At 36.9% G+C, this 25062-nt stretch overlaps 2 protein-coding genes across 2 annotated transcripts in view; one reads left to right on the top strand and one right to left on the bottom strand.

Annotated features, from left to right (window-relative positions):
* Nucleotides 1–25062, bottom strand: part of LOC105389347 (ADAMTS-like protein 3) — a 335955-nt gene that overhangs the window by 241555 nt on the left and 69338 nt on the right. The gene's annotated exons all lie outside the window — the stretch shown is intronic.
* LOC125490854 lies at nt 19929–21220 on the top strand. The gene has a single exon (XM_048631224.1). The coding sequence runs from the start codon at nt 20052–20054 to the stop codon at nt 20799–20801; it is 750 nt and encodes a 249-aa protein (XP_048487181.1). The 5' UTR covers nt 19929–20051; the 3' UTR covers nt 20802–21220.

Genomic DNA, 25062 nt, shown 5'->3' with positions numbered 1-25062 from the left:
CATTTCACATTGCATTTTATAGATATTTTAAGGTGCAGCACTCTATGAACAATGCATTTTAGCTGATAATAAAGCAAAAAATTGCACGTAATTACAACAATACCTTAGTACATAATATTATTATAAAAAATACACCAATGCCCAGGTTTTCACTGGAGAATATTAAGTCAAGAACAACCAACTATGACGCTTTGTATTTGCCAAAATTATCGCTGAGCAAGACTTAACTTCATGCTTATGTCGATTCACACAAGTGTGAAACTGGGCCCAAGCCCAGTGTACTAATAAGGGTTCATAAATGTCTGGGCGTGTCCTCATTAGACCGGTATTTGTGACCCAGTGGGGCGGGAGCGTGGGGTGTGTGGGCCACGACTGTAGCGATGTGTAGACGTAACTTGTTGAACATCTAAAGATTTGACGCAAATGTTCAAAAAAATACCCTACCCTACCCCTTAATAAAAAAACGAAGACTCAAGATAGTTCTGGTTTAGATCCGGTTATACAGGGTGTTTGGTGCAAAAAAATCGACATAATTAATTCCGTTGGCCTAAGAACTATTTGCGGGGCCTGGGATGATAGCTGAAGACCCCCCCAATCCACCATTTTAATTTGGCAAACGATGCAGACACCCTGTAGTTCCGAGATTTCATACAATTCAGTAGTCTCACCAAGTTTAAACCAAGTTTAGTCATCTTAATCACTAGCCCAAACCCTACTTCGGAATGACGTTACAAGGGTAGTTATAGTTATCACCATAGAACAACATGACTCAGGTGTTCCTCAATTTGCCAATACAGACACAGACAAAGACATCAAACGTATAACACATCCCTTATTCGTTCTAGGATAAAGAAATCAGCTTGGAAAAAAATACGAAACGGTACAACAATTTGTTTACAAAACATAGCTCGAGAAAAAATGAAAGAAAAAGCTTCTTTCATAAACATGGCTAGTTTATTGGCTCGGAAACTAGGACAAAAAGTACAGCAGGGCGATCACGAAAAACAGTAGAGCGATCCGGAAAAAACGCAGCACATTCTATTCGATAGTCTATTCGAAAGTGCTGTCAACCGGTCAACAACAAAATGGCGGTGTATAGATTTGCGAAAGTTTGACAGCTATCATTCCATAGGTCATTGTCAGAATAATATTATGTACTCTGTGGTCATTCTATTCGAAACTCATTCGAAAGGTAAAAAGTGTTCGAAAGTGCTGTCAAGTTGACACTAGTCGCACTCGCATTCGATTCTATATTTTTCGTGATCGCCCTGCAGATTAAGTAAAATCTATAACACTAAATGCCTCTGGAAAAAAGAAATGTATACTCTGCATATCTACTACCTAACCACTAAAGTCTGTTTTTTAATATCAGATAGTAAATTGACAGATTCTGAACGGATCATCAACAGTCATTTATCCCGCCAATAGAACGATACGTCCCTAAACCGCGGGACAATCGACTGTTGATGAACCGTTCAGTCAGAATCTGTCAATTTAGTATGTGAGTTCAAAAACAGACTTTATCTAACCACTAAACCTATCAAATGGGCATACCTATGTCCCTGTACATCACAATTATCCATTAAAACAATGAAAAGTCCCAATGAAGGTGAAGCTCCAATTAATTGCTCTCTCACCCCAAAATACCATTACTGGAAGGTGTAAGCTGAGGGTGTGAATACGGCCGGAATTTGGGACCTTCACCTTACCGTTAATGTGTGGCTACGGTCAGATAATAGCATCTTCACCCTATGGTATGTGGGTAAGTTTGTAAAATATGTTTACTTGATCTTAACTCCTACATATTACCTACGTGTTTATGTTTAGGATACCTTTATAATTATGTATATAAGTAAGGCGTCTTTGTAATACAGAATTTTGGCAGAGTTATCAAGTGTCTAAGATTTAATGGTAAGCGCCTGATGTTTTTAAAAGTTATATATTCAGTAAGAACAGTAATTGACACCTGACTACCCCTTCAGAGAACACTCCTGTTTAAAATTTAAACTAAACATAATTAAACGTAATAAACCATTCAAAATAAACATACTTATCACTGAAAAAAGTGTATAAAACAGGGCCATGGCCTAACTAGTTTATTCTTCGATCATATCGCTTTTGCAATAGAGATCAGTTTCGATTGACATTGAGTAGCCATAAGGGACAAAATTGTGAATGGCTTTTGCCTTAATAAAACAAGATGGGAGCCCAATAAAATCGATAAAAACTAAATAATGGCTAGTTATTTCCTTAAATGTCATGACCCTAAACGGAGTTTACAAAAAGAACAATGGTTATAAACTTACAAAGGGTTGGTCTTCAAACTAAGCTCGTTTTCTTATGTACTTACTTACGTATGATGTAAGTGTGTGTGTAAATTAATTAATAAATTAATAGGCTCAATGATATTAATGATTTATCCTAAAAAAAAAAAAAAGATAGCTAGCGTTGTTCTTTGGTCACATCTAAGCATCTCATTTAAAGCATCTATTTTTACAATATATATATTTTTTTGATTAATTTAATTATTACTTAAGTTCTTTATAAATATACTTAGTTGTTTTTGAAAGTAACTGTATTTTTGTTTTTTCTTTTTTTGCTGCGTGTCAAATAAATGATTTATTTTCTATTCTATTCTATTCTATTCTATTTCGTTTATATTCCAAAAACATTTTATAATAGGTACATAAGAGTTTACAACAAAAACCTGCCGCTTCATTTTACGTGTGTTTATTTTTGTTGAATACCGACGATAAAAACAAAGCAGTTCCAAAATTCTTACTACAGATACGAAAAACATTCGAAGACCTCCACTCCGAAAGCGTGTGGTATTCCTCCAAAACTGTGGCAAAGTGGAAACAATATCGATTAAATATATAAAAGTTCCGATCGTCTGTCGGGCGGTGTGGGCGACTGATGCTATCTTCTCACGATATAAGGACAGTGTGTAGTGGCAGCTGAAATATTCGAAGCTACTATCGAGAGTTTCAAAGCTTTCTTTGCAATCGAAACAGGTATCTACATATTTTGTGCCCGAAATTTCGTCAGCTAGGCACAATAGCATTTTACAGGACTTACTTAGCTAGGTAAATTATACTTTCATGCGATTTTAGTTGGTCAAATTACAAGTCAGATTGAATTTTTTTATTTTATTGCATAAATTAGAATGTAATTGCATGACAAATGAAACAGATTTTGGCATTTGCCTATAACATTTTTGATAAAATATAATATAAGTACCTACTAGTATTACAGCTCCAATAAGAAGAATCCCAACATAAGGGTCCCTTTCCACCAGAGATGTGATAGCTGCATATCTCATCTCTGGTGAAAAAGCACCCTTAGATTGATACGCATCTCTTCCCGTTTATAGAAAACCGTGGGTGTAAAGGAAATTATAATCTCCCTACATCTAAATACCCTCAAAAAGGAATGCGTATAATTATATGCGGTTAGTTCGAAGTAAAATGTAAATGCTAGTTAAAGTTATTTGTTTAGTGGACAGCGATAAAAATTACAATGCTTGTTTGTTTCCAAGAATGTTTAACTTTGAATGTGTGTAAACTCTTTCACACCAAATAATGTAAAGTTAAGCAGACCTTAACCATGCTATGCAACGCTGTGATGAAATGAGAAACTAGATGTTTCTCTACTTTACACAGTGAAGATGTGGATATCTGCCTGTATTTATTATACCTACATATTATGAATTTCGATAGAGTGAGAGTTATTTCCAGTTTAAGTAGTACTTAAATAATAATAAATATGTGGGGACATCTCACACACGGCCATCTGACGATATATCTACACAAATACATATATAGATACATACTAAATATAAATATCAACACTCAAGACCCGAGTACAAATATCTGCCTTTTAAACAAATATCTGCCCCAGCCGGGAATCGAACCCGGGACCTTCGGCATAGCAGTCAGGCTCACTAACCACTACACCATCCGGCCGTCGGTAGTAGTATATCATAAATCCTACTAGCTACGATATGCAAAGACAAATAAGTAGACTAAGGGTCTGTTTCACAATGTCTGGTTAGTCGCTACCTGTCGGATAAAATACATGCTGTCACTGTCTAAAAAATAATAACAGAGAGTGACAGCATGTATTTTATCCGACAGGTAGCGACTAACCAGACATTGTGAAACAGGGGCTAAAAGTTGTTTTACTTACGGAATTGATGTTATAATAGAGTCGATAAGCTTTTAACACTTAGCCGACATACCTGAAAAGATAAATACATACATTTACAACAAAATTGTACATTATAATACAAATCAATAAAAGCTTCAAAATAACATACAGGGTGTTAGAGAACGGTAGTGCAACCCAAAAGGGGGTCACAAAACCCCATAACAGCTTATTTTAAACATCATGTATTAGAAATCATCAAGTCAAAGCTGTATTATCCACAATGGAATCCAAACCCGTTCATCTTTAAGGATTCCCATCAGGATAACAGCCAGCTAGCCTAGCACGGGGCGCAAGACGCGCACGGCAAGACGTGACAAAAGTTTTCCGTCGCGCTCACTGTCGAAGCGCGATGGGAGTGAGCGCAACGCAAAACTTTTGTCACGTCTTGCGCTCCGTGCTAGGCCTCGAGATTAGAACTGCATGTGTTAATATCTTTTGCAGTAAATCTATGATTCACCCATATTTATGAAACATTAACCTTTTATTACCATTCGTTAACCAAACAGCAACGCTTCGCACTTAGCACTTCCGTTAACTTTTCTTAACGGTATGTGCGTTGTTTGATTATCGTGATTAAACGTAATACAGGGTGTTGCAAAAAGGGTATACTACTAAGCCGAAACCAGCATGTGCAGCATGTTATATCTAAGCCCGAAACTGACTCTCAGATTCGGGCTAAACCTTGAATTGCTATTATCCGAAACTTAAAGTCCACGTATCTGTATCATACGTATTACACGAAACGGATTGATATAAATAATATATAGAGAAACGGCGTCGGCAATGCCGATGAACTGGACGTACTTGTGTGAATTTCTATACAAAGAATACTGAATGCGATGCGTCCGTTGCGTGCGATGTCTTTAGGTGGACGCTTACCTTTTATACTTTAAAAGGATGCCTTAGAAACTAATGTATCTAGAATGTATGGAATTGTAAAATTAAATAAAAAAAGTCATATTAGGTACTTGGACATTGTTATAACTCATAGGTCAACCAAAATGTACAGCAAATTCATCTCAGACCTAATTTCGCGTGACCGCAAATCGCATTTTGGTGAATTTGTTATTTGCAACCATAACACGCCGAGGGAAATGCGGCTACAGCAATATTGCTATGTACGAGTGAAAATAGCTGGCCTTAGATTAACAATATACGAACTAAATGGAGAGTCAGTGTAAAAGAAACGTCTTAACAAATAACACTCTGTTTACTACCACTGAGCCATTATTTTGAATTAGTTTATTTGGAAGATTTGTGACTTTATTCATTGCTACAATGGTTGTCATTAGGTTGCACTCAAAACCGTTTGACAGTAAACAAATGTAGACAGTTTTTGCTGAATTTTTGTGTGTGACACATCATCTCGTGCGTATATTGTTCATCTAAGTAGCTGGCACTTGCCTGGCCTATTACTTTGATATATGTTTGGCAGACTGTCTTTACCGCGTGTACACTGGCCGAACTTACAGCTTGAGGTGAATCTGATAGCGCAAAGTTTATTTGTGAAATGGGCTTAATGATCACGGACATTTTAAGGCACGGCTGAATAAGAGAGGTCTTATAATGACATTATTATTTGTATATCTGTTAATAATGATTATGTACATTGTGTTTGTCGTTACGCAAATTCTCTTTAGGATGATTTTAAATAGGAATATCCGCTAGGAGACGGCACTTGAAGAACAATAAAAGCGTCAGAGTTCGTCCTTAGGTATAATTAGGTACTAACTGTGCTACCACAAAAAACTTTAAATACTGTTTAACTAGTGTTTAAAACGAAATTTGACAGATTTTGTAGGCGTTTGACAGTGCTAAACAACTGTTAAACAATGTCAATTTTTTTGTGGTAAGGCCCTATATGTTTATTTGTTTATGTCTTTCTTAAGTTCGTTAGCTGTAAACTGCCCTTTTAGATACTCTCATATGTGGGATGGCTATGTGACCGCGAGCTAACTGAAAATTGCAGACGTGTCACGCACAACGTAAAATTACTTATACGTTTTTACGTAGGTATGTATGAGCCACTCATACATGAGATTATTTGATGACAGCGCGTACATGCGCGCCCTCAATTAAGGAAGTCGTGACATCTTTGTAAATACACGATTATTATATTTACGATTATTATAAGTTTAAGCTTGAGTAAATTGTAGACCTTTATACGTATCGGTTATGTATTCATTCTGACATCCTGACATCTCTAATTGACAATAATTATTATACAGAGTGTGACATATTGCATACCGCTCTGTACATTGGTCCTTCGAGCCGGATCACACCGCTCTCTGGGCCCTGAGTGTGAAAAAACTCGCACTCAGGGCCTTGTACAAAGTAATAAGATTTGTTACTGACTTTTCACAAAGAGTGGCGAAATGAAATAAATGGTTGAAGTCTTATCACAAAAATAAAATGCTTATTAATCTTAATTAACAATACCTACATGATCCATGATTTTTATTAGAAACCAGTTGTCGGGGTCATTGACCTTCTGACGGTAATGACACTGCTAAAATTCCATTCTACAGGTATAATAACGCAAAACATTAGGTACTTATACAGGGTGTTGCAAAAAGGGTATTTTTTTGCGAATTTTGAAATTCTGATTTCAGTTTCGGACTTAGATATACCATGCTACACATGTAGCTTTCGGCTTAGTATACACCCTTTTTGCAACACCCTGTATATCGGTTCTTTTTCCGTTTAGATAACCTACATACATATTAAACTTTTAACACCCATATTTTCTATCAGGAGTTAAATATCGATGCGGGGTATAGGGTGGAGAGGGTACAAAAACATTATGTTTTTGTGTTTATTACCACTGTTCTTTGAGGTTATAAAACATGAGTTTATGGTAAGGACTTGCCATAAGAAAGATACTTTTATTTGGTTTTCGTTATTGTTTGCCACAACCATAAGATTTCATGTCTTTATGTTATTCGTTATAACTCGGATATAGAGAGGGTAATGTAATAAGAACAGTGGTGTGAATGAAATAGCCTTTAAATTTGGATCGGATGAACCACAAATTAAATATTAGGGCTAAACTGATTTTGATTGGATGATAATATTTTGTGATAAGAATAAATTTGCGTAATACGGCCTCCTAACATTCAGGGAATGCTAGGACATTCAAAGCAGGATTTAATTATTGGGCACAGACATCCAGTGCAGATCTAGGTAATGCCTAGGTCCCAAGACAATAGCGTAGACAGACCTAACTCAATATTGTACAAACTGTATTGTCCCGAGATGATAATAGGCCATCTTCGGACTATCTTGATTGTGTGTGGCTGTAGTTATAGAACTAGTCTATCTATAAAGTCCTGAAAACTGTAATGGATCCTAAATCCTAACTAATGGCTTCAGTCGGTATTAAATGATTTATTTATTTACGCATTATATTATACTAGCTGTTCCCGCGCGCTCCGCTTCGCCTTAAAAAGTTTTCCCGTGGGAATTCCGGGATAAAAAGTAGCCTATGTTCTTTCCCAGGGTCTAGACCATATGTATACCAAATTTCATTCAAATCCGTTCAGTAGTTTTGGCGCGAAAGAGTAACAGACAGGCAGACAGACAGACAGTCACAGTTACTTTCGCATTTATAATATTAGTTAGGATTTTCTTGACTTTATAGATGCACTGCAAAAATATATTAGGGCGACTAATATACAAAGTAATTTATATGGTGGCGTAACGGATAAAACGGATCTCATTCGGTCCAAAAAATCATGACAACAAGTTCATTATTGTCAATGATTAATTTATTGATTGTCATGTTTATCACGTTGCATTATATTCAAACCACAAGTATTTGATTTCCTTGATCATAGTGACCAACTTTCATAACGGGACCAAGTTAGTTAAGGTTAGTAAACATAGTTTTCCTCACCTAAATAAACAGTATAAATTAGATGATTATTCGGTAAATAAATATAGAAAAGACTATTTAAAACAATCAATTATTCTAAATACTAAACGATTTCTTAATAAAGCTATGAAACTGCTAATAAAATGTAAATCATCGAACAAGCGACCAGTTAACAAATATTTAACTTAAAATATAAGATGCTTAAACATGATGCCTACCTCTTATTATAATTACCTACTGATGAACTGTTAAATGTTAGTAAAATAAAAGAGAATGGCCAAATCTGACCCGCTTTGCAGCCACTAACCAAACCTATTGTTATTCAATGATAAAGGTACCTATTTTAAATGAAGGGAAATATTTAAAAAAATCTAAACCACTTTTTAAAAAAACTTTGCTTGAGGGATACATCTAGACAGCACTAAGACTTGATCTTTCAGCAACTAATATCTTCGTTCTCCCATGCTTCATAATAACAAAGTTTACACCAGAATATACTGTAGTCATGGGCTACACATCAGTATATTATGTTGCATCAATGGCTGCTCTTTCGGGTCATGGCGCCTTAGAGAAATGGCCATTCTCCTTTACAACAGAATATTTTTTTTTATTAGACGAGACTGGAAAACTTTCAAACAAAGCGAAACTCGCAAAAATATTAAGTTACACACTCAACTGAGCCAACTAGAGAATCCGCCTGCGAATAGCGATAGAACGTAAAAAGCACGTTTCACGACCCAAGAACGAATCTAAACAAGTCACGGGGAAGTGATAAAATGTACCGGAATTCACGCGCGCCTAACGAACCGGCACTGCATAATGGCGGTTTAGACGCTGCGTTTGAGACGCGACGTTTTTTTCTATGGTTATGGAAAACCAATTAGTATTATTATCAAAACAAAATAATGTAGAATTTTACTGAAAAATCTATTAAGCACGGTGAAAATACTAGATGTAGACTTGCGCTGTATTGAAATACTTAATCTAAGGTTAAAAAAATTAATTAGGTAAATTTTAGTAAATAATAGCTTGGAAATTTCAAACTTATTATCATGGCAAAGACGTTAAAAAACAGTACGGTCATGCCATTTACTATGTTATACCGTGTGCTGCAAAAAGAGCATAACTACTAAGCCGAAAAGGATTGACTCGGGTGTTATTTTTATCCTCAACAACTGTCGTTCTAATATTTTCAAATAAATCCCAACAAAAATAACCCTTTTCCGTAAAAATTTAATAATACGGGTATACAATTATAAAACAGTGCGTTTTTTAAACCGCAAGTTTGTCGTGTGACTGCGGCCGTCGGTAATGAATTGAAACGGAAGAATGTCAAATGTTTGTCACCGATCCGGACAATTTGTTTCCTTTTACACCTGTTTTTTTATTATTTCCCAACTTCGGAGTCGGACCATGGCTTTATTTGAAGAAGTTATAAACGACTGCGTTAAATAAATATGTGTTTAGATAATTTGTTCCTGTCAATTCTAACGGCCGGTTTGTAAATGGTATTCAACTCTAATCTATGGTTAAAAATATTGTAATGTTACAGTATAGGTAGGTCTCTTTTATTGTATTTTGTATTGCTGCAACCAAAAAAACCTAAGGGTGTTATTTGTTGAAACGTTTCTTTTGCACTGACACTCCATCTTGTTTGTAGGTATATTGTGAATCTAAGTTGTCGGCCCGTTTTCTTTTTTTATACCCTAAATATTCTATTCAGCTTCACAATACGAAGTAGGTTCACCAAACTACAATGCATTGTCAATTGTCATACTAAGGAATGTTTCATAAGACTTAAACTCCATCCTCTCATAATATTACTCAAAAGGTTCCGTAGACTCAAAGAATAAAATAACTAGTGAAGAGTCAGGCAATGCTAAATTTGCAACGAGTAAAAGACGGATGATTATTTTCCTTTAACTGCGGTAGCCCAATGTTTATTGAAACGAGAAGATTTTTTAAAACGTAAGTACCAGAAATTATTTTACAATAAAGAAAAGTAAGTACTTACTTAAGTATATCTCCTGTACGTTGCATTGGCTGGTAGAAAATGCGTAACTTATTAACCAACACTATGTATACCTACCTACAGGTAAAACTTATAACACTCCATTGACCTATGTTTGGGAAAAATAGTTTCCTTTCCATATAACCATAAATTTCCGGAACCTTAAAAAGTTCTAAAATAAAACTCTACACAAAAGTGCAGTGTATAAATGGTATCCCGGCTAAGTTGAGTGGGTCATTTACCCTTTGAGCTATAAACGTATAAAGCTGACTCGGGATTACAACTCTATTTGGCTAGCTTATCTCTCTCTAGCAGTGCGCTCAGAGTAGCATAGAGTAGTGTCTTGCTAGTCGCAGACAGGACAGGTTATTGAAATATCCTGAGTCGTGAGCAGTAAGTTTCGATCTTCCGTTAACGTTGCGTATCGTCAACTGTCACTGTCAAAATGTAAGGCAAAGTTAGTTCCAAAAGTGACATTTGTTTTTTCCATATGTTAGGTGGAATTTCACCAAACGCTAAACGTATTTAGTAGCCTGTCATACGTCTGTCAGTTAGTACAAAATGTATTTAAAATTTCATTTAATTACGTTTAGCGTTTGGTAAAAGTGACCCTTCGTGTAGATTCGAAAATAGTATCGAATCCTATGCTCGCTGCACAGATGTGGACATTCTCTGCCATGATTTTGTCTCCTCAAAAAAATGAGTATAAAAAATCACGAAGATTTATAAATATTTTGTAAAATATAGCCAGAGCCCTATAGTAGCTGTAAAATCTACAGCGTGTTGCAAAAAGATTATACTAAGGGGAAATAGTTCAGTACTCAGGGGGTCATTCTGAACAACCTTAGATCTACGAGTTTTGGAAATTCGCGAAAAAAAAAAATCGTTCTCCATAGTAAAAAGTCACGAAACCAACAAAGTTTCTATGGAAAAGGAATAATTTTTTTTCGCGAATTTCCAAAACTCGTAGAACAAAAGTGGTTCAGAATGACCACCTGAGTCACCCCCTTTCGGCTTAGTATAGCCTTTTTGCAACATCCTGTATACATTTTACTTGACATATTTTGTTTGTTTTCAAGGAAAAAGCATACGGATATGTGAATCAAACGTTATAGTGCTCATGCTATATTTTACAAAGTATTTTTGAGCCTTCAGAATCACGTCACTTCTGCATTCCATCCGTTATCTATTCTATTGTGGCATGAGCTAACAAGTCCCGGTGTACTGCGACAATATTTGTGTTCAGGCACAAGTCAAGATGCATAATTAGTTAGAGAAGTCACCTTCTCTTTACACTATTGTATCATTTTACTTTTATGATTCTGTGGCAACACGCTTTTTGGAACATCCTGTATACATAAGTATACAGGGTGTTGCAAAAAGGGTGCACTAAGCTAATTTTGACATTCAGGTTTCATTTCCGTCCTTAGATATAAAATGCTACACACGAAGGTTTCGCCTTGGTATAACCTTTTTGAAACATCCTGTAAATAATACATTGAGAGCCCAAGTGTCTCTATTATCCTCTGAGAAATATACAGGTTAAACTCTATCAGTGTTCCTCCCATCTTTTCCATTTGAGACCGAAAATTCTGTCGCGTTTTTTTTTGACAAAAATTTTAGGATCCGAATTTTGATTAAAAAAATTGTTAATTTATTTTGACTTCCCAATTTAAAGTTTAATTCACATAATTTTAATTAGGTTGTATTGAACATATCATCGGTAGTAGTTTTAACAAAACAGTCAATACCACCAACAAAGCGCTATGTAGATTCCTAGATTTAGGTTCCAAGCGCTTTGATACCTGACGTATAGCATTCCTAGCGAACATTGAAACTGACCTATTGGTACGGACTGCAACCCAGAGTGTCTATTCTCCTCCTGAAAAGACAGTCGCAAGCAAATCGCAAACTGTCATTTTTTTTCATTTTTCCATTTGGACCTCGAACACACGCGACGTTTTTGAGGGACCGATAAAAAACATTTAATGTAAAATGAATGCATTCGTTGCATTTTGTTGATGTTCAGAAGACAACGCTTTTAATACAATACCTACGCTTTTTTATTAATATTCGTTCAATTTTCGATGTAAATATAGAAGTGAGCGTTGCGTTTTATAAAACGTTTTTGAGACCTTCGTGGGAATTAATCCAGCTTTACGGTTGGTCGCACAAATGTGTTAGTGACATGAAAATCCAAGCTCTGCTTTCTAAACGATTCTCTATCAAAGAGCATTCGATACAAAAGCCCCGAATCTCGAAATCGTCATCAAATAGGTGAGTGATCGGTGTAGCTAGTTACTACTGTGTGGGTTATCCGAAGATGTGTGCAAGCTTTTCGATCTAATTTCAGTCGAGAACGCATCTATCGGTGGAATGTCTTTCGGACAAACATGTGAGCATAGGATAGCAGCCATTTTGTTTATAATTGGGCGTGTATGTATAACAAACTGGGTAGGTATATACCTAAGTCCAGGGCGATTTGTATTAGAATTTTTCACCCATTTTAATGGTACATTAATGTTGAGTGATATAATTTGATTTTAACAGGGTCTTTTCACGGAAACCCCTATTTAAGGCCATGCGAAGTTCTCACGAAAAGCTATCGGTCAAAAAGAGGCAATCCATAGGCAAAGGAACAGTTTTTTTTAAGTTACAACCTACACCGCCATTTATATAAACCGCCTATAATTATATCAATAAGTGGCAGGCACAGCTGAACACAATGGTATTCCAATACCTCGAAGAGCTAGTTATTTGCTAAATGGTCGAGGAAATTGGTAATTTCGCAAAGTGCCCGCCTTTTGTCATAGACTTGCGGGGCTTTTTTGTTAACTGTACCGTAACTATTTAAGGGGGATTTGGTGACCGTAAATCTTTGTAGTCGATACATCTGGCAAATAACATTTTAAAGGTAGATTCTGGTATAACAGACGGTTGAATAGAGATGTTGTGAAAGATTGAGTTCGTTTCTAGCGGAAACGACATTAACTTTTACATTGTAGGCACAAAAAGTCCCATAACTTTTGAACGGCTAAGCCAATTTTGATAAAATGAAGCTAAGAACACTTAAGGTAACATTACCTATGAGTCCTATGATCAAAAAAACAAATAAAATAAAGGATAAGTACACAAACATATACACAGACGTTATAACACTCCTCTTTTTCGTCGGGGGTAAAAAATACTGCTACGGGTAGATATCTCTACTAACACAACAAAGTGATTACTTACTTTACCTATTTACCCAGTACATATTTATACATAATAAAATAATTTCCAAGTTGTTATCTAAAGCAGCTTCTTAAACCAAGATGAGCTCTGGTTTATTTGTCTAGTTTATTATTTGCACTTAGCTTGTTATCTCAGTACAAGTTTGTATACTTTTTATTTACTTAGGAAAATATTTCTCTTTAATAAACTTTACTGTGTTTTGATTCCGTTGCACAACGTTTTAGTTACAAAATATGTAATTAGTTAAGTATGTTAAATTGGTTGCAAAAAATAAAAGTGCGTTTTCAACCATGGATTCAAGATTGGCACTAAAATTAGGTAAGTTAGTGTACCTACTTGTACTTTTTTTTTCACCGGAGTTTTATAAATGTTAGGTCGGAAGAGCCTCACACAACACGTCATAATAGTACATTTTTATCCAAGGGATAAAATCCACTCAGGTATTCAGTCCTGTATAGTTGTTAAAAAAACAACATCGAAACCGACACCAACACCGAAAAAGTTGTCACTTTGGCAACACCCTTTATATATCGCCAATCACATTACAATTTGAACAAAACGCAGAAGGAAAGAACTGGGCAATATTTCAGCGAGTTCACAAACAATTCAAGCCGAATAACTCAGCCTCCCTTAAATCCTTACAAGTGTTGAAGGATAAAATGTGTCTTACTGATAATGCTGCCGGCATCTGGACATATTTATATCCCGTTTAAGGCGAGGTTCTGCGATTGTTATTGGCAGAGCGAGAGGTGAACTACTGATTGGATGTTAGAGGAGTCCAAAAGGGCTAGTACGGGGCCCATTTAAGACGTGACAAGAGTTTTGCATCGCGCTCACTCACATCGCGCAGCCTCAAGAGCGAGCGCGACGATGAACTTTTGTCACGTCTTAATACCCCCCCCGTATGTATGAGTGTATAGTTTTTACTTACCTACCTCGTGTTCGTGACTGAGGTCACCATAAAAGGGCCAGCTGAAAACCAGTGCTGTAGCCTTGCCACACATGCTGAGCTGGTGCCGTTTTGACTGTCCGACAGCAACCTTTGTTTGTTCTATATTAAGTATATTATATTCTTTGTTTTTTTATTGTTTCTTTTTCTGTTTTTATTGTCCTGTTTCCGTGTGTTTTATTCTTCTTCTTAGGGTTTTGATACACTAGCTACCGTGTCACAGTCTGATGCTGATCTGCCAATTATCTACCAGATCCATAGGTATAAGTTATGTCGGATATTTGATAGCGACTGTTCGACGGTGATACGGTAGGTAGGTATTTTAAGTTTATTTTTCCATTAGTAACGCGGAAGGAGAGCCTTAAATCCAGAATTTACTTGCGGAAGCGTGGTGCTTGTGACAGCTAAATGAAGTGGGAGATTTACCCTGGTATTGCTGGAGCTTATTCTCTTCTGGAGACCTGAGGGGTTACCATCACCGACCATTAGCAATTAACAATCCATAAGCTGCGTCGTGCGCTTGTTAAATCTGACGTAACTTGTATAGAACTGACAGATGTTTGACAGGTGAGTTAATTGCTAATGTGGCGGTTTCGGTACCGTAGCTGTTTACTAGGGGCAGCATCTGATCAAGCCAGCAACAGGGAATGTTGTACCAACATGGGCTTTTAGTAAATTCATTGTTTTTTCAATACAAGCGTACAACGAGCCTCCCGAATTTTACATAATTTTAATGTTGGTTTTATAGCTAAGCTAAGCCATAGACTAGACTAATAATAGTCTATGGCTAAGCAGAGAGCTAAGGCTAGGGCTACTCTTGCTTGAAAAAATACAAAGTTTTAGCGTGCTGTCATGCAATCGGTCGAGATATACTTAAAATCAGTTTTAAGTCCGCTCTAGTTGGACGTTTTGTGACGCTTGTACAAACAACGTTCGGCCTAGTCATACAATTGAATAGCGCCGTCCAATGAACGCGCTAGTGATTCAATGAAGAAGGAGGTTCAACCAGATGCCTGCGACATACATAAGTAGTTATGATTCTGTTATAAGCTAGACTGAACCTCCTATTAAAAAAAACTTATTTCACATCCTGCTAATTTCTTTGTAAGCTGTGGAGGTGAGCTTTATTTTGGGTTCCTGTCTATGGTATTTTGGGGCTGAAGTAAAAATACGTCGGTGACCAGACACGTCGCATTGGTCCACCACAGACGGCCTCACTTAGGGGCTTTGAAATTTTGAATATTGTTTAACAATATAGATTTTAAACAAAATTAAACTGTCCTCATTGTCTTTCGCACTACCTATCACTTTCTCCACAACGACCAAGAAGAAATGCTTTTAGCATTAAGTTTTTAATAATAATAATAAAATTTAATTAATTAAATTCTTTATTAATAGTAAAGAATTTAATAATAATAATAATAGAAACAATTAAATTATACTAAAGTTAAATTTGGATATAAATTACAGATATTTGTATGAGTAAGTAGTTTTTACTGTAGGCAGTGGAACGAAATATTCAGTTCACCCTGTATGCTAAGGAATGGTTAGAAATGACGATGAAAGACGACCGAATGGCGTAATGGTTAGTGACCCTGACTACTGAGCCGATGGTCCCGGGTTCGATTCCCGGCTGGGGCAGATATTTGTTTAAACACAGATATTTGTTCTCGGGTCTTGGATGTGCCCGTAAAATGGCAATAGGCCCGCCCCCTATTACATTGGGACTAACATAACACTCTTGCGAAAAGTCGGTGCAGCAATGCACCTCTGCCTACCCCGCAAGGGAGTACATTAGTACAAGGCGTGAGTGCGTGTTTTTTTTTGTGTTTTTTTTTGGTTAGAAATATTAAAATGTACTTACACTTTATTGTGCGATTTGTACTTATTCGACAGTAAAATCAAAGGTAAATTAAATTAACTCTTTTATACCTCAACTCTCTGTAGTCGAATAACAATATGTACAATTTAACAATGTTCGTGTCAGACAATTTCGTTATTGTATAGTGTACGGTTCAGAACTCAAGCATTAATTGGTGGTAGCAAGATTTCAGACTGAAATTATTTATGTATTTCTCAAAATTAGCACCAAAATGTTGCTTTCAATTCGCTCTCCGAACTTAGTTAAGTGTATAACAAATTTCCTACTTATGTATTGTGACTGTACATCAGTAGGTAGTTAGGTACTTAGTAACCATAATTACTATCACTACCTCAGCAAGTTGGGACAGATTAATTAGGCAGTTTTTCTTGTTCCCCCTGTTTTTATATATTTGTATATATATATATATATGTGTGTATATTTATATGTATATATTTATATATATATTTTGTATAGGTAGTATTTTACTATTACTAGGTATAGGGTCATATATATTTATTTTCTTAGTTTTAGGGTTAGGTATTATTTTTATTTAGGCACTTCACAATCATACTGATCTTTTTTTTCCGTTTTTGCACACCCGTACTTTTTATCTTTGTACCTCCTGCGGGTTGACTGGCAGAAAATGCTCTTAGCATTAAGTCCACCCTTTGTACTTTTATTTGTAATATTTGTGCAATAAAGAGTCATTGAGCCATTTGGCCATGCATTTGAGTTGAATTATTTCACTAGAACTTTTTCATTGCTCGTAAGTGTACTAATTTACTACTCTAACATTTTATACTAACATTTTATCGGGATGAATTACATAGATATATTTTTTCGAATTATTAAATTTATATGATATGTTAACTTATTACTTTACACTTGGTTTATTGAAAAATCATAAATATTACCAACCGTCGATTTTAATTCAAGAAATGCCATTCGAAATCCTAACGAAACGTTATATTTTTTTACAGACAGAAATGAGGAATTCATCTTAAAAGCAAACCCGTGTATGCCTCCATATGATATTGAAATGATGTGTAAATAGAATTCCAATATACGAGTCTCTCAATCATTCCATTACATTAGACTGGAGGAATAATTTAATCCCCCTGTATACGCGTGATTTGACGAAGTTCCCTGATTGGCTTAAAAAAATCTTCCACGAAATTTAGTACAGGAGAGGTGCAAGGTATAGGCGGTAAGAGTTTAATAATAATGATAATTTACACTTTTCGCCAGTGTTTATGTTAGTCCCAATGTAATAGGGGGCGGGCCTATTGCCATTTTACGGGCACATCCAGGACCCGAGAACAAATATCTGTGTTTAAACAAATATCTGCCCCAGCCGGGAATCGAACCCGGGACCTTCGGCTCAGTAGTCAGAGTCACTAACCACTACGCCATTCGGTCGTCATAATAATAACAATATTTTTTTATTTGCAAAACAAACATATTATCCTAAAAACAAATGCACAAATGGCTTTCTCATCACTAAAAGCGATCTCTTCCACACTACCGTTAATTGTAGAATCAGCGTGTCTTTTACCATGGCTGTTGAAGTTGATTCTTTTTCTCTTTTTTCCAAGAGCCAAAGACAAAAATAAATACGTACCTATACTGTATTCATTCTTATTTGGCGAAAAAGGTAAACAATATTTGTGTGTCTTTTTAATTAAAATACTATTAAACAAATAAACTACGGCCAAAATAAATGGTTTAGTTACGAAATCAATCATTTTTGCGGTAAGTATTTCATTTGTCATTATGTTTTATTTTATAACTTAGTTTTTAAATTAATTCAAATAAAAAGACACTCCAAGATTGCTCAAAATCTACGACAAGTAAGAAAAAATACATTATAGAATGAGGAGCAGTGTCACCTACTTTCGGCTTACTATTACCTTTTTCTATTCTATTCTATTCTCTGTGGGGGTGTAAGTACCTGCACCTGGCTATCTCGAGTGGAAACTTCGTGCATATCCCCAGGGTCTAAACTGCCTTCCTAAGCTTGGACCATTTCCCACCACGCTGGTACCCTTTTTAAAGCCTGTTTTTGTTGTTATTATTCTACGTCCCGCTTCCTCCTATGCCTCGCATCCTACGCAACAGGGCTCGTTACACATTTCAGCGGCAACACGTTTTTGCTGTCTCTCCTTCGGTTGGCTCTTAATTAGCCGTCAGCGGCGACTGTTAGTACTAGCCAGTTTATGATGCTTGGACGTTTTTGTGCACCGTACTTACCCCACGATTTGTGTTAGGGTTGCCTCTTTTCTTTGGTGACAAAAGTTTAATATGGAAATTATTGAAAAGAAAAGCTGTTTCGATGACTTGGGTACACTGCGTGATTTTGAAATATATTTATACTTTTATTGCAGAATTCACAGTCGATATACAGGAGTTCCAGGGAGCAGAAAGGGAATAATAAAATATATAGTTCGGCAAAAACAGTGGAGTTTGGGGCTCTAGGTAGGTTGTATCAAAAGTAAAAAAAGTCATAAGTTTTATATTTTTGTACGTTATACCTTTAAAACTATTTACTCACGTGCCTACCCCAAAAACCTTTCTCTCTTCCTACACCTAGTACATCACATAGTTTACCTTAATAATACTTGAACCTTTAACTAGGCTACGTTCTTAACATCGCTGCATAAGAACTAAATTCTATCGCACGCATAAAGCTACACATTCTTTGACTGTACCTAATGTAAGTCTCCCAGGAGGCCAATATTTTATATCGAATTCTGTCTTCTGAAAAAACCTACTTTTGTTTTATGTTGCGCAAAAAACCGGGGCGAATAAAACTGGCTTTTTTCGTCCATCACGTTATTTGGGGGTTGGAATTGGTATTGCCTTTCGTCAATTTGAAGGCCGTTGGAAGGTCATTGACTGTCGTTCTGTTATTGTCCTGTGTGTTATTGGAGAGTTTATTTATGAACTTAATATTAAGGGGGAAAGAGGGTTAGTATTTTTGCTTGAAATTAATACGCGACGTTTTTGACAGTCCGTCAAAAAACGATTAACTATTTTAAATTACTTACTGCATTCAGTAAGTAGTTGATGTTCGGAAGTCAACGCTTTTAATACAATACGCACTTTTACTAATATACGTTTAATATTTTTTGATGTTGATAACTGAACTGAATAAATATTTTTTAATTAATATGTATCCATATATATATATATTTCTGTTTCACACTTATATCTATTATTATAGTACTTTTGTCCAGTATTCTAAGTATAACAGTTAATATTCTAAGCCAAAATACCTAGTATTTTGGCTTAGAATATTAACTGTTATACTTACCTACAATACCTAAACTGTCTAAATTTAATTAGATTAGATTTAATTTTAAGTTGTCTTATGTTTTTTATCTTTTACATTTTGATAAGTTTCATAGTTACCTAAATGCTGTTATAGTAAATTGTTTCATGGCTTATTTGCACTAACTAAGGAAGAGCGGTACTTCCTGACACAGGCTCTGCTTAAAAAGAGGCACCAATCACGTTTAACGTATACATGTTCGTAATTATCGCAAATAAAACATTTTTTTGAATTTTGAACATTATGAATTTATTTATATTTTAATTACATTATATTTAATTAATAATAATAATATAATAATAATATGTGGGGACATCTCACAAACGGCCATCCGACCCCAAGCTAGGCAGAACCTGTGTTATGGGTGTCGGACAGCTGATATAATCTACACAAATACATAGATAGACATGCGGGTAGATGTGAAATAAAGTACACATTAACTTTTAAATTTAATTTAATTAATATAAATAATTACCAAATAAAAATAAATAATTTTTAAATTTTATGAAATTGTGATAGTTTTTACCTGCGAGTGACTATTATAATCTTTTATAACACCACAATATATACAACACTGCAATGGAGCATATTGTTGACTCAATCAATGAACTGAAGGAGCATTTTACTGCAAAAATGGCAGACTTCCACACTCAGATGTCGAAGGCCCCGCCCTCCACCACCACAGACGGACTGGCTGCTGAATTCTCTGTGTTCCGGTCGTTCATCATGATGGCACTGGGCAGCCTCCAGCAGCAGGTGGGGATGTTGGTGCAGCACATCGACAAGATGGAAACACACAGCCGCCGGAAAATGCTTCTTCTGCATGGTGTTCCAGACAATAAGAGCGAGGACACAGTTGCTGCCCTTGTGAAGGCTGTGACTGATCACATACAGGACCCTGGATTCGTCTGCGCCACCGACATTGCGCGTTGTCATAGGCTGGGTCGCGTTGGAGAGAAGCCTCGCCCTATCCTTGTCAAATTCAAGGATCTCTCAGTAAGGAACAGGGTATGGCACGCTAAATCGAAGCTCAAGGGCAGCGGACGGACGCTAGCAGAGTTCCTGACCAAGCCGCGTCACGATGCGTTCCTGGCAGCCCGGCAGCGGCTCGGCGTCTCGCGCTGCTGGACGAGGGGCGGCTGCGTCATTGTGCTGGACCGCGACGGGAAGCAGCACAGCATCACGACACTGGCTGAGCTCAATGTGATCTGCCCGGCCGCGGCGGCGCCAGAAGCACCAGCCTCTGCGCCTGCGCCTAAAGAAGCGAAGACAGCCGGTGATGTGGCCTCATCAGCTAAGGCTAGGGTCAAAAGGGTTCCAAGAAAGTAGTCCCCATCACGTTTTCATTTCCCGAGTTCGTTCTTTTGCGTTCAATTTGGTACCCTCCACTGGTTCAATGTGCATTTTTATTTTTTATTGGTTATGTGTTATGTCCGTGTTGTCCGTGACGTAGTAAATTGTCAACTTGACAAGTGACAACTGACATTCTGTCTTAGCGTGCGTTACACAGACTATTATTTGTAATTTTGTTTTTCCTGTTATAACTTAGTTTTTGGAACGAAATAATATTGTATTGCGTTTTGTTTCTTTTTGCTTATGTTGTTTTGTGATGTTAAAATATTTCTGTTAGTTAAATTTTCTGTATTAATAGTTGCTCGCAGGTACCTACAGGTATTTGCAAGTTTATTGTAATACTTTAGTATATTATTATTTGTACTGTTAGTGTAGGTTAGTATTATATTAGGTATATTATTTTATTATATATAACTAGGTATATTTAAAATTATATTTATTTTTGCTGGTATTAATGCAAGTAGCTCTTGACGTGAGTAGTGATGAAGAGTCACTAGCTTCTGAATATTTCGATGGTTCCGAGTCAGATGAATTGAACAGTGCCGGTAGTAGCTTTCATAGTCTTCCTGATCTACCTGATGTCCTTGACTCCGTATTCACGGATGTGAAGGATAATTTCAACGTTATTCATATAAACGCCCAGAGTATTCCGTCTCATTTTTCTGATATGCTGACTTCTTTTGAAAATAAAAACCTACACGCAATTTTAGTCGCCTAGCAGCCTTACCAACCCCTGACTTTCCTTCTTTCCATTTAAGTCAATTTTCCAATTGTGATGTTAAGAAGGTCATTATTTCTATTACTTCCAATGCAATTGGAAGCGACAGTTTAAGTCGTAACATGATAATCCCTATCCTAGACATTATCCTTCCCATTATCACAAATATCCTCAATTCCTCTATTTCCTGTGGTATATTTCCCTCTGCCTGGAAAGAAGCTCAAGTTGTCCCTTTACCTAAGAAATCCAACCCAACCTCATTTTCCGACTATCGCCCCATATCTATTCTTCCTTTCCTTTCAAAAGTCCTAGAACGTCTTGTACATTTCCAACTATCCAATTTCCTTACCCGCAATAACCTTATGAATCCTTACCAATCCGGTTTTCGCCCTGGCCATAGCACTGTCACAGCGCTCGTTAAGATCTCTGATGACATTCGCCAGGGCATGGACAATGGTAAAATCACAATCCTCTCCTTGTTAGACTTTAGTATACTATAACTATAACTAATACTGTTAACTTCGAAATCTTGCTGGGAATACTTCGATCACTTAACATATCTCCAATGGTAATTGACTGGTTTCGCAGTTATCTGCAGGGGCGACGGCAGCGTATACGCATTGAGGAATCATACTCCCAATGGTGTGATATCGCAGCCGGTGTCCCACAAGGTGGTGTGCTATCTCCTCTGCTCTTCGCTATTTTTATTAACTCCATTTCTGATAAACTGATTTCTTCCTACCATCTTTATGCAGACGATCTCCAGATTTATGCACACGCTTCTCCTTCTAATCTAGCTCAAGCAATTGATACTATGAACACTGACCTGACTAAAATAGTAGACTGGAGTAAACACCATGGCCTTATGGTCAATCCGAAGAAAACTCAAGTTATTCTTATTGGAAGTTCTAGGTTGATGAACAATAATTTTCTTCGGATGGTGCCGCCAATTTATTTTGACGGGGTTCATGTACCCTATAGTGATACGGTCAGGAATCTTGGCGTTATTTTTGACAAGTTTCTGACATGGAGTCCTCAGCTGGAGGCGGTTAGCCGGAGGATGTTTGCATCCGGGGGATCACTTCGAAGACTACGCAATTTCCTTCCTACCTCCACCAAAATTGCTTTAGCTCAATCACTCCTTCTTCCCGTTCTTGACTACGCCGATGCCAGCTATCTTGATCTCACTGAGGAGCAACTTAACAAGCTTGAGCGTCTTCAAAATTATTGCATACGATTCATATTTGGCTTAAGAAAATATGATCATGTATCTGTATTCCGACAAAAACTCAAGTGGCTCCCAATTCGTCTTCGACGGAATACTCACATACTTTCACTACTTTATTCGGTACTGTTCAATCCTTGTTCCCCAACATACCTTAAGGAGCGTTTTGAGTTGAGATGCTCTACACACTGTCGCGCTTATGAAAATGGCTAGCCAACGGAGAGGTAGAAATGAGAAGCCAGGGTTCAGCTTGACACAAATTTATTTATAGGTCAACGTGGGTTAGGCCTACACTACACGATCAGTCAGTTTTCAGTTGGCACGGATAGGGACTCCCCTGAGTCGAAGAGTATCGGCGTGGAATCCCGATAACGCGACCGGCGTGGAAGTCCTCTTCTCCAGTGCCCAGGTAGGTAGGCAGGCAGGTCACGTGGCCGTTGCGTGCGCGTGGCGTGTAGCTCGGCTGCGCGGCGTGGTCAGCAACACGGAGGTAGGGGGTTGCCGAACCAGCACGTAGAGGGGCGAGCCGTAGAAATAGGTAGAAGTTCCGTGCAGTAGGTAAACCGTACCGTGGACGTAAGCGTGGACCTTGGAGTAGTAGCGTGGACCTTGGACCCTGGAAAAGATGGAAATCCAACGCATCAGTACACCGTTATCGTCTAGGTTCCACATACCGTCATCAAGACCTACAGCAGAGTACCTAATCTTACTTGATTGAGGCGGCAGTGGAAACCAGAACGGAATACCTAACATTAATTTAAGAAAGATAGGGTATTCAAAAAGATAAAATAAAAGAAACAGGAAAGCTGATGAAACATCAAAATGATAATGCGTAATTACATATCCGCCATCTTGGCTGTTATAAGTGCGCAGTTAGTTAAGCCAGCTAACGCGTAAGCAGGCGAATAAAATAAGAAAGGAAGCTACGTTAAACAAATTAAAATTAACACTTTTAAAATACAGTAGTACACGTTTAAAACACAAATAGGTTCCTAAAATGAGCTAAGCAAGTCTGATCACACTTACCCGATATTGGGGAAGACACGCACAAGGCACCACTGGTAAAGTCTAGGTCATTCGACACTTTAGAGCGGGCTAGGCACCTAGAGGACTGCCGTGAGGTAGGGTCACGCGCAGTCGATGCCGTAGCCCGTGGACGAATGATCGAGAGCCAGTGGTCACCGAGTGGGGCTGCCGCGATAGTGGGGACAAGAACAAAAGACCGCTTCGCTGTCTAGGGATGGGAACGCGTCGATAATTTGAAGAATTATCGACGCCGAAGATAATAAAGTTATCGATAAAGTCGATACTTTTAAAAAGGGAATTTACAATGAAATTATGAAGTTATTTACTAATATGTAAGTTATTTATTTAGAAGAAATAAATAACGTTACAACACAGCCGCTCACTACGTTCATCTCATAACTTTCGCCTTCATGTTCCCTCTTGCACCACGGTGTTTTATGAGGGTTCCTTCACTTTTCAGGCTGTTAAATTATGGAACGATCTGCCCATGGAAATCAGACTCGCACCCTCTCTACCATCCTTCAAAAACCAGCTCAGACAGCATTATTTAAATTTAGCTTATATATATATATATATATATTTTTACATATATATAGATATTTATTTATGGTATGTACCTATTGTATTATTACATATAAGGTCTAGGTATATAATTATTAATAGCTATGTAGGTTTAAAGTATTTATATGTGTTCATAATATATTTAAGTATTATTGTATGTAGGTATTTACACATTGTTCATAGTAATTATTTTTTATTTTCTCTTGTCTTGTCACACGTTACCCCTTTCTTTATACTTTATATTTCCTTTCAATGTGGTTGTCTGGAAGAGATTACTTTTAGTAATAAGGCCGCCAATTGTACCATTTTTCTTTTCTATGTTTGTGAAACTGTTTCTGTTTGTGTGCAATAAAGTGTATTTTATCTTTATCTTATAGATAGATAGATACTAAATATAAATATCAACAACCAAGACCCGAGTACAAATATCTGTGTTTAAACAAATATCTGCCCCAGCCGGGAATCGAACCCGGGACCTTCGGCTCAGTAGTCAGGGTCACTAACCACTACGCCATTCGGTCGTCGATTATATTTGATTCTTATAAAATTGCGTGAGCGTCGCGTTTTAAAAAAAAACGTTTATGAGTCCTTTATAGGAATGCATTTTTACGGTTGCACAATGGTCGCACAAGCTGTGTTTGTCACTTGAGAATCTAAGCCAATGACAAAGGAATAAAGAGAGGACTTGGCATAAAAATCGATACTTA

The sequence above is a fragment of the Plutella xylostella genome, chromosome 28 (genome assembly GCF_932276165.1).
Source record: "Plutella xylostella chromosome 28, ilPluXylo3.1, whole genome shotgun sequence".
Lineage (NCBI taxonomy): Eukaryota > Metazoa > Arthropoda > Insecta > Lepidoptera > Plutellidae > Plutella > Plutella xylostella.
The sequence above is the reverse complement of the archived record's forward strand: the minus strand, read 5'-3'. Positions and strand labels throughout refer to the sequence as shown.

Coding starts and splice junctions, on each gene's coding strand:
- LOC125490854 (XM_048631224.1), top strand. CDS start 20,052: ATGGAGCATATTGTTGACTCAATCAATGAACTGAAGGAGCATTTTACT.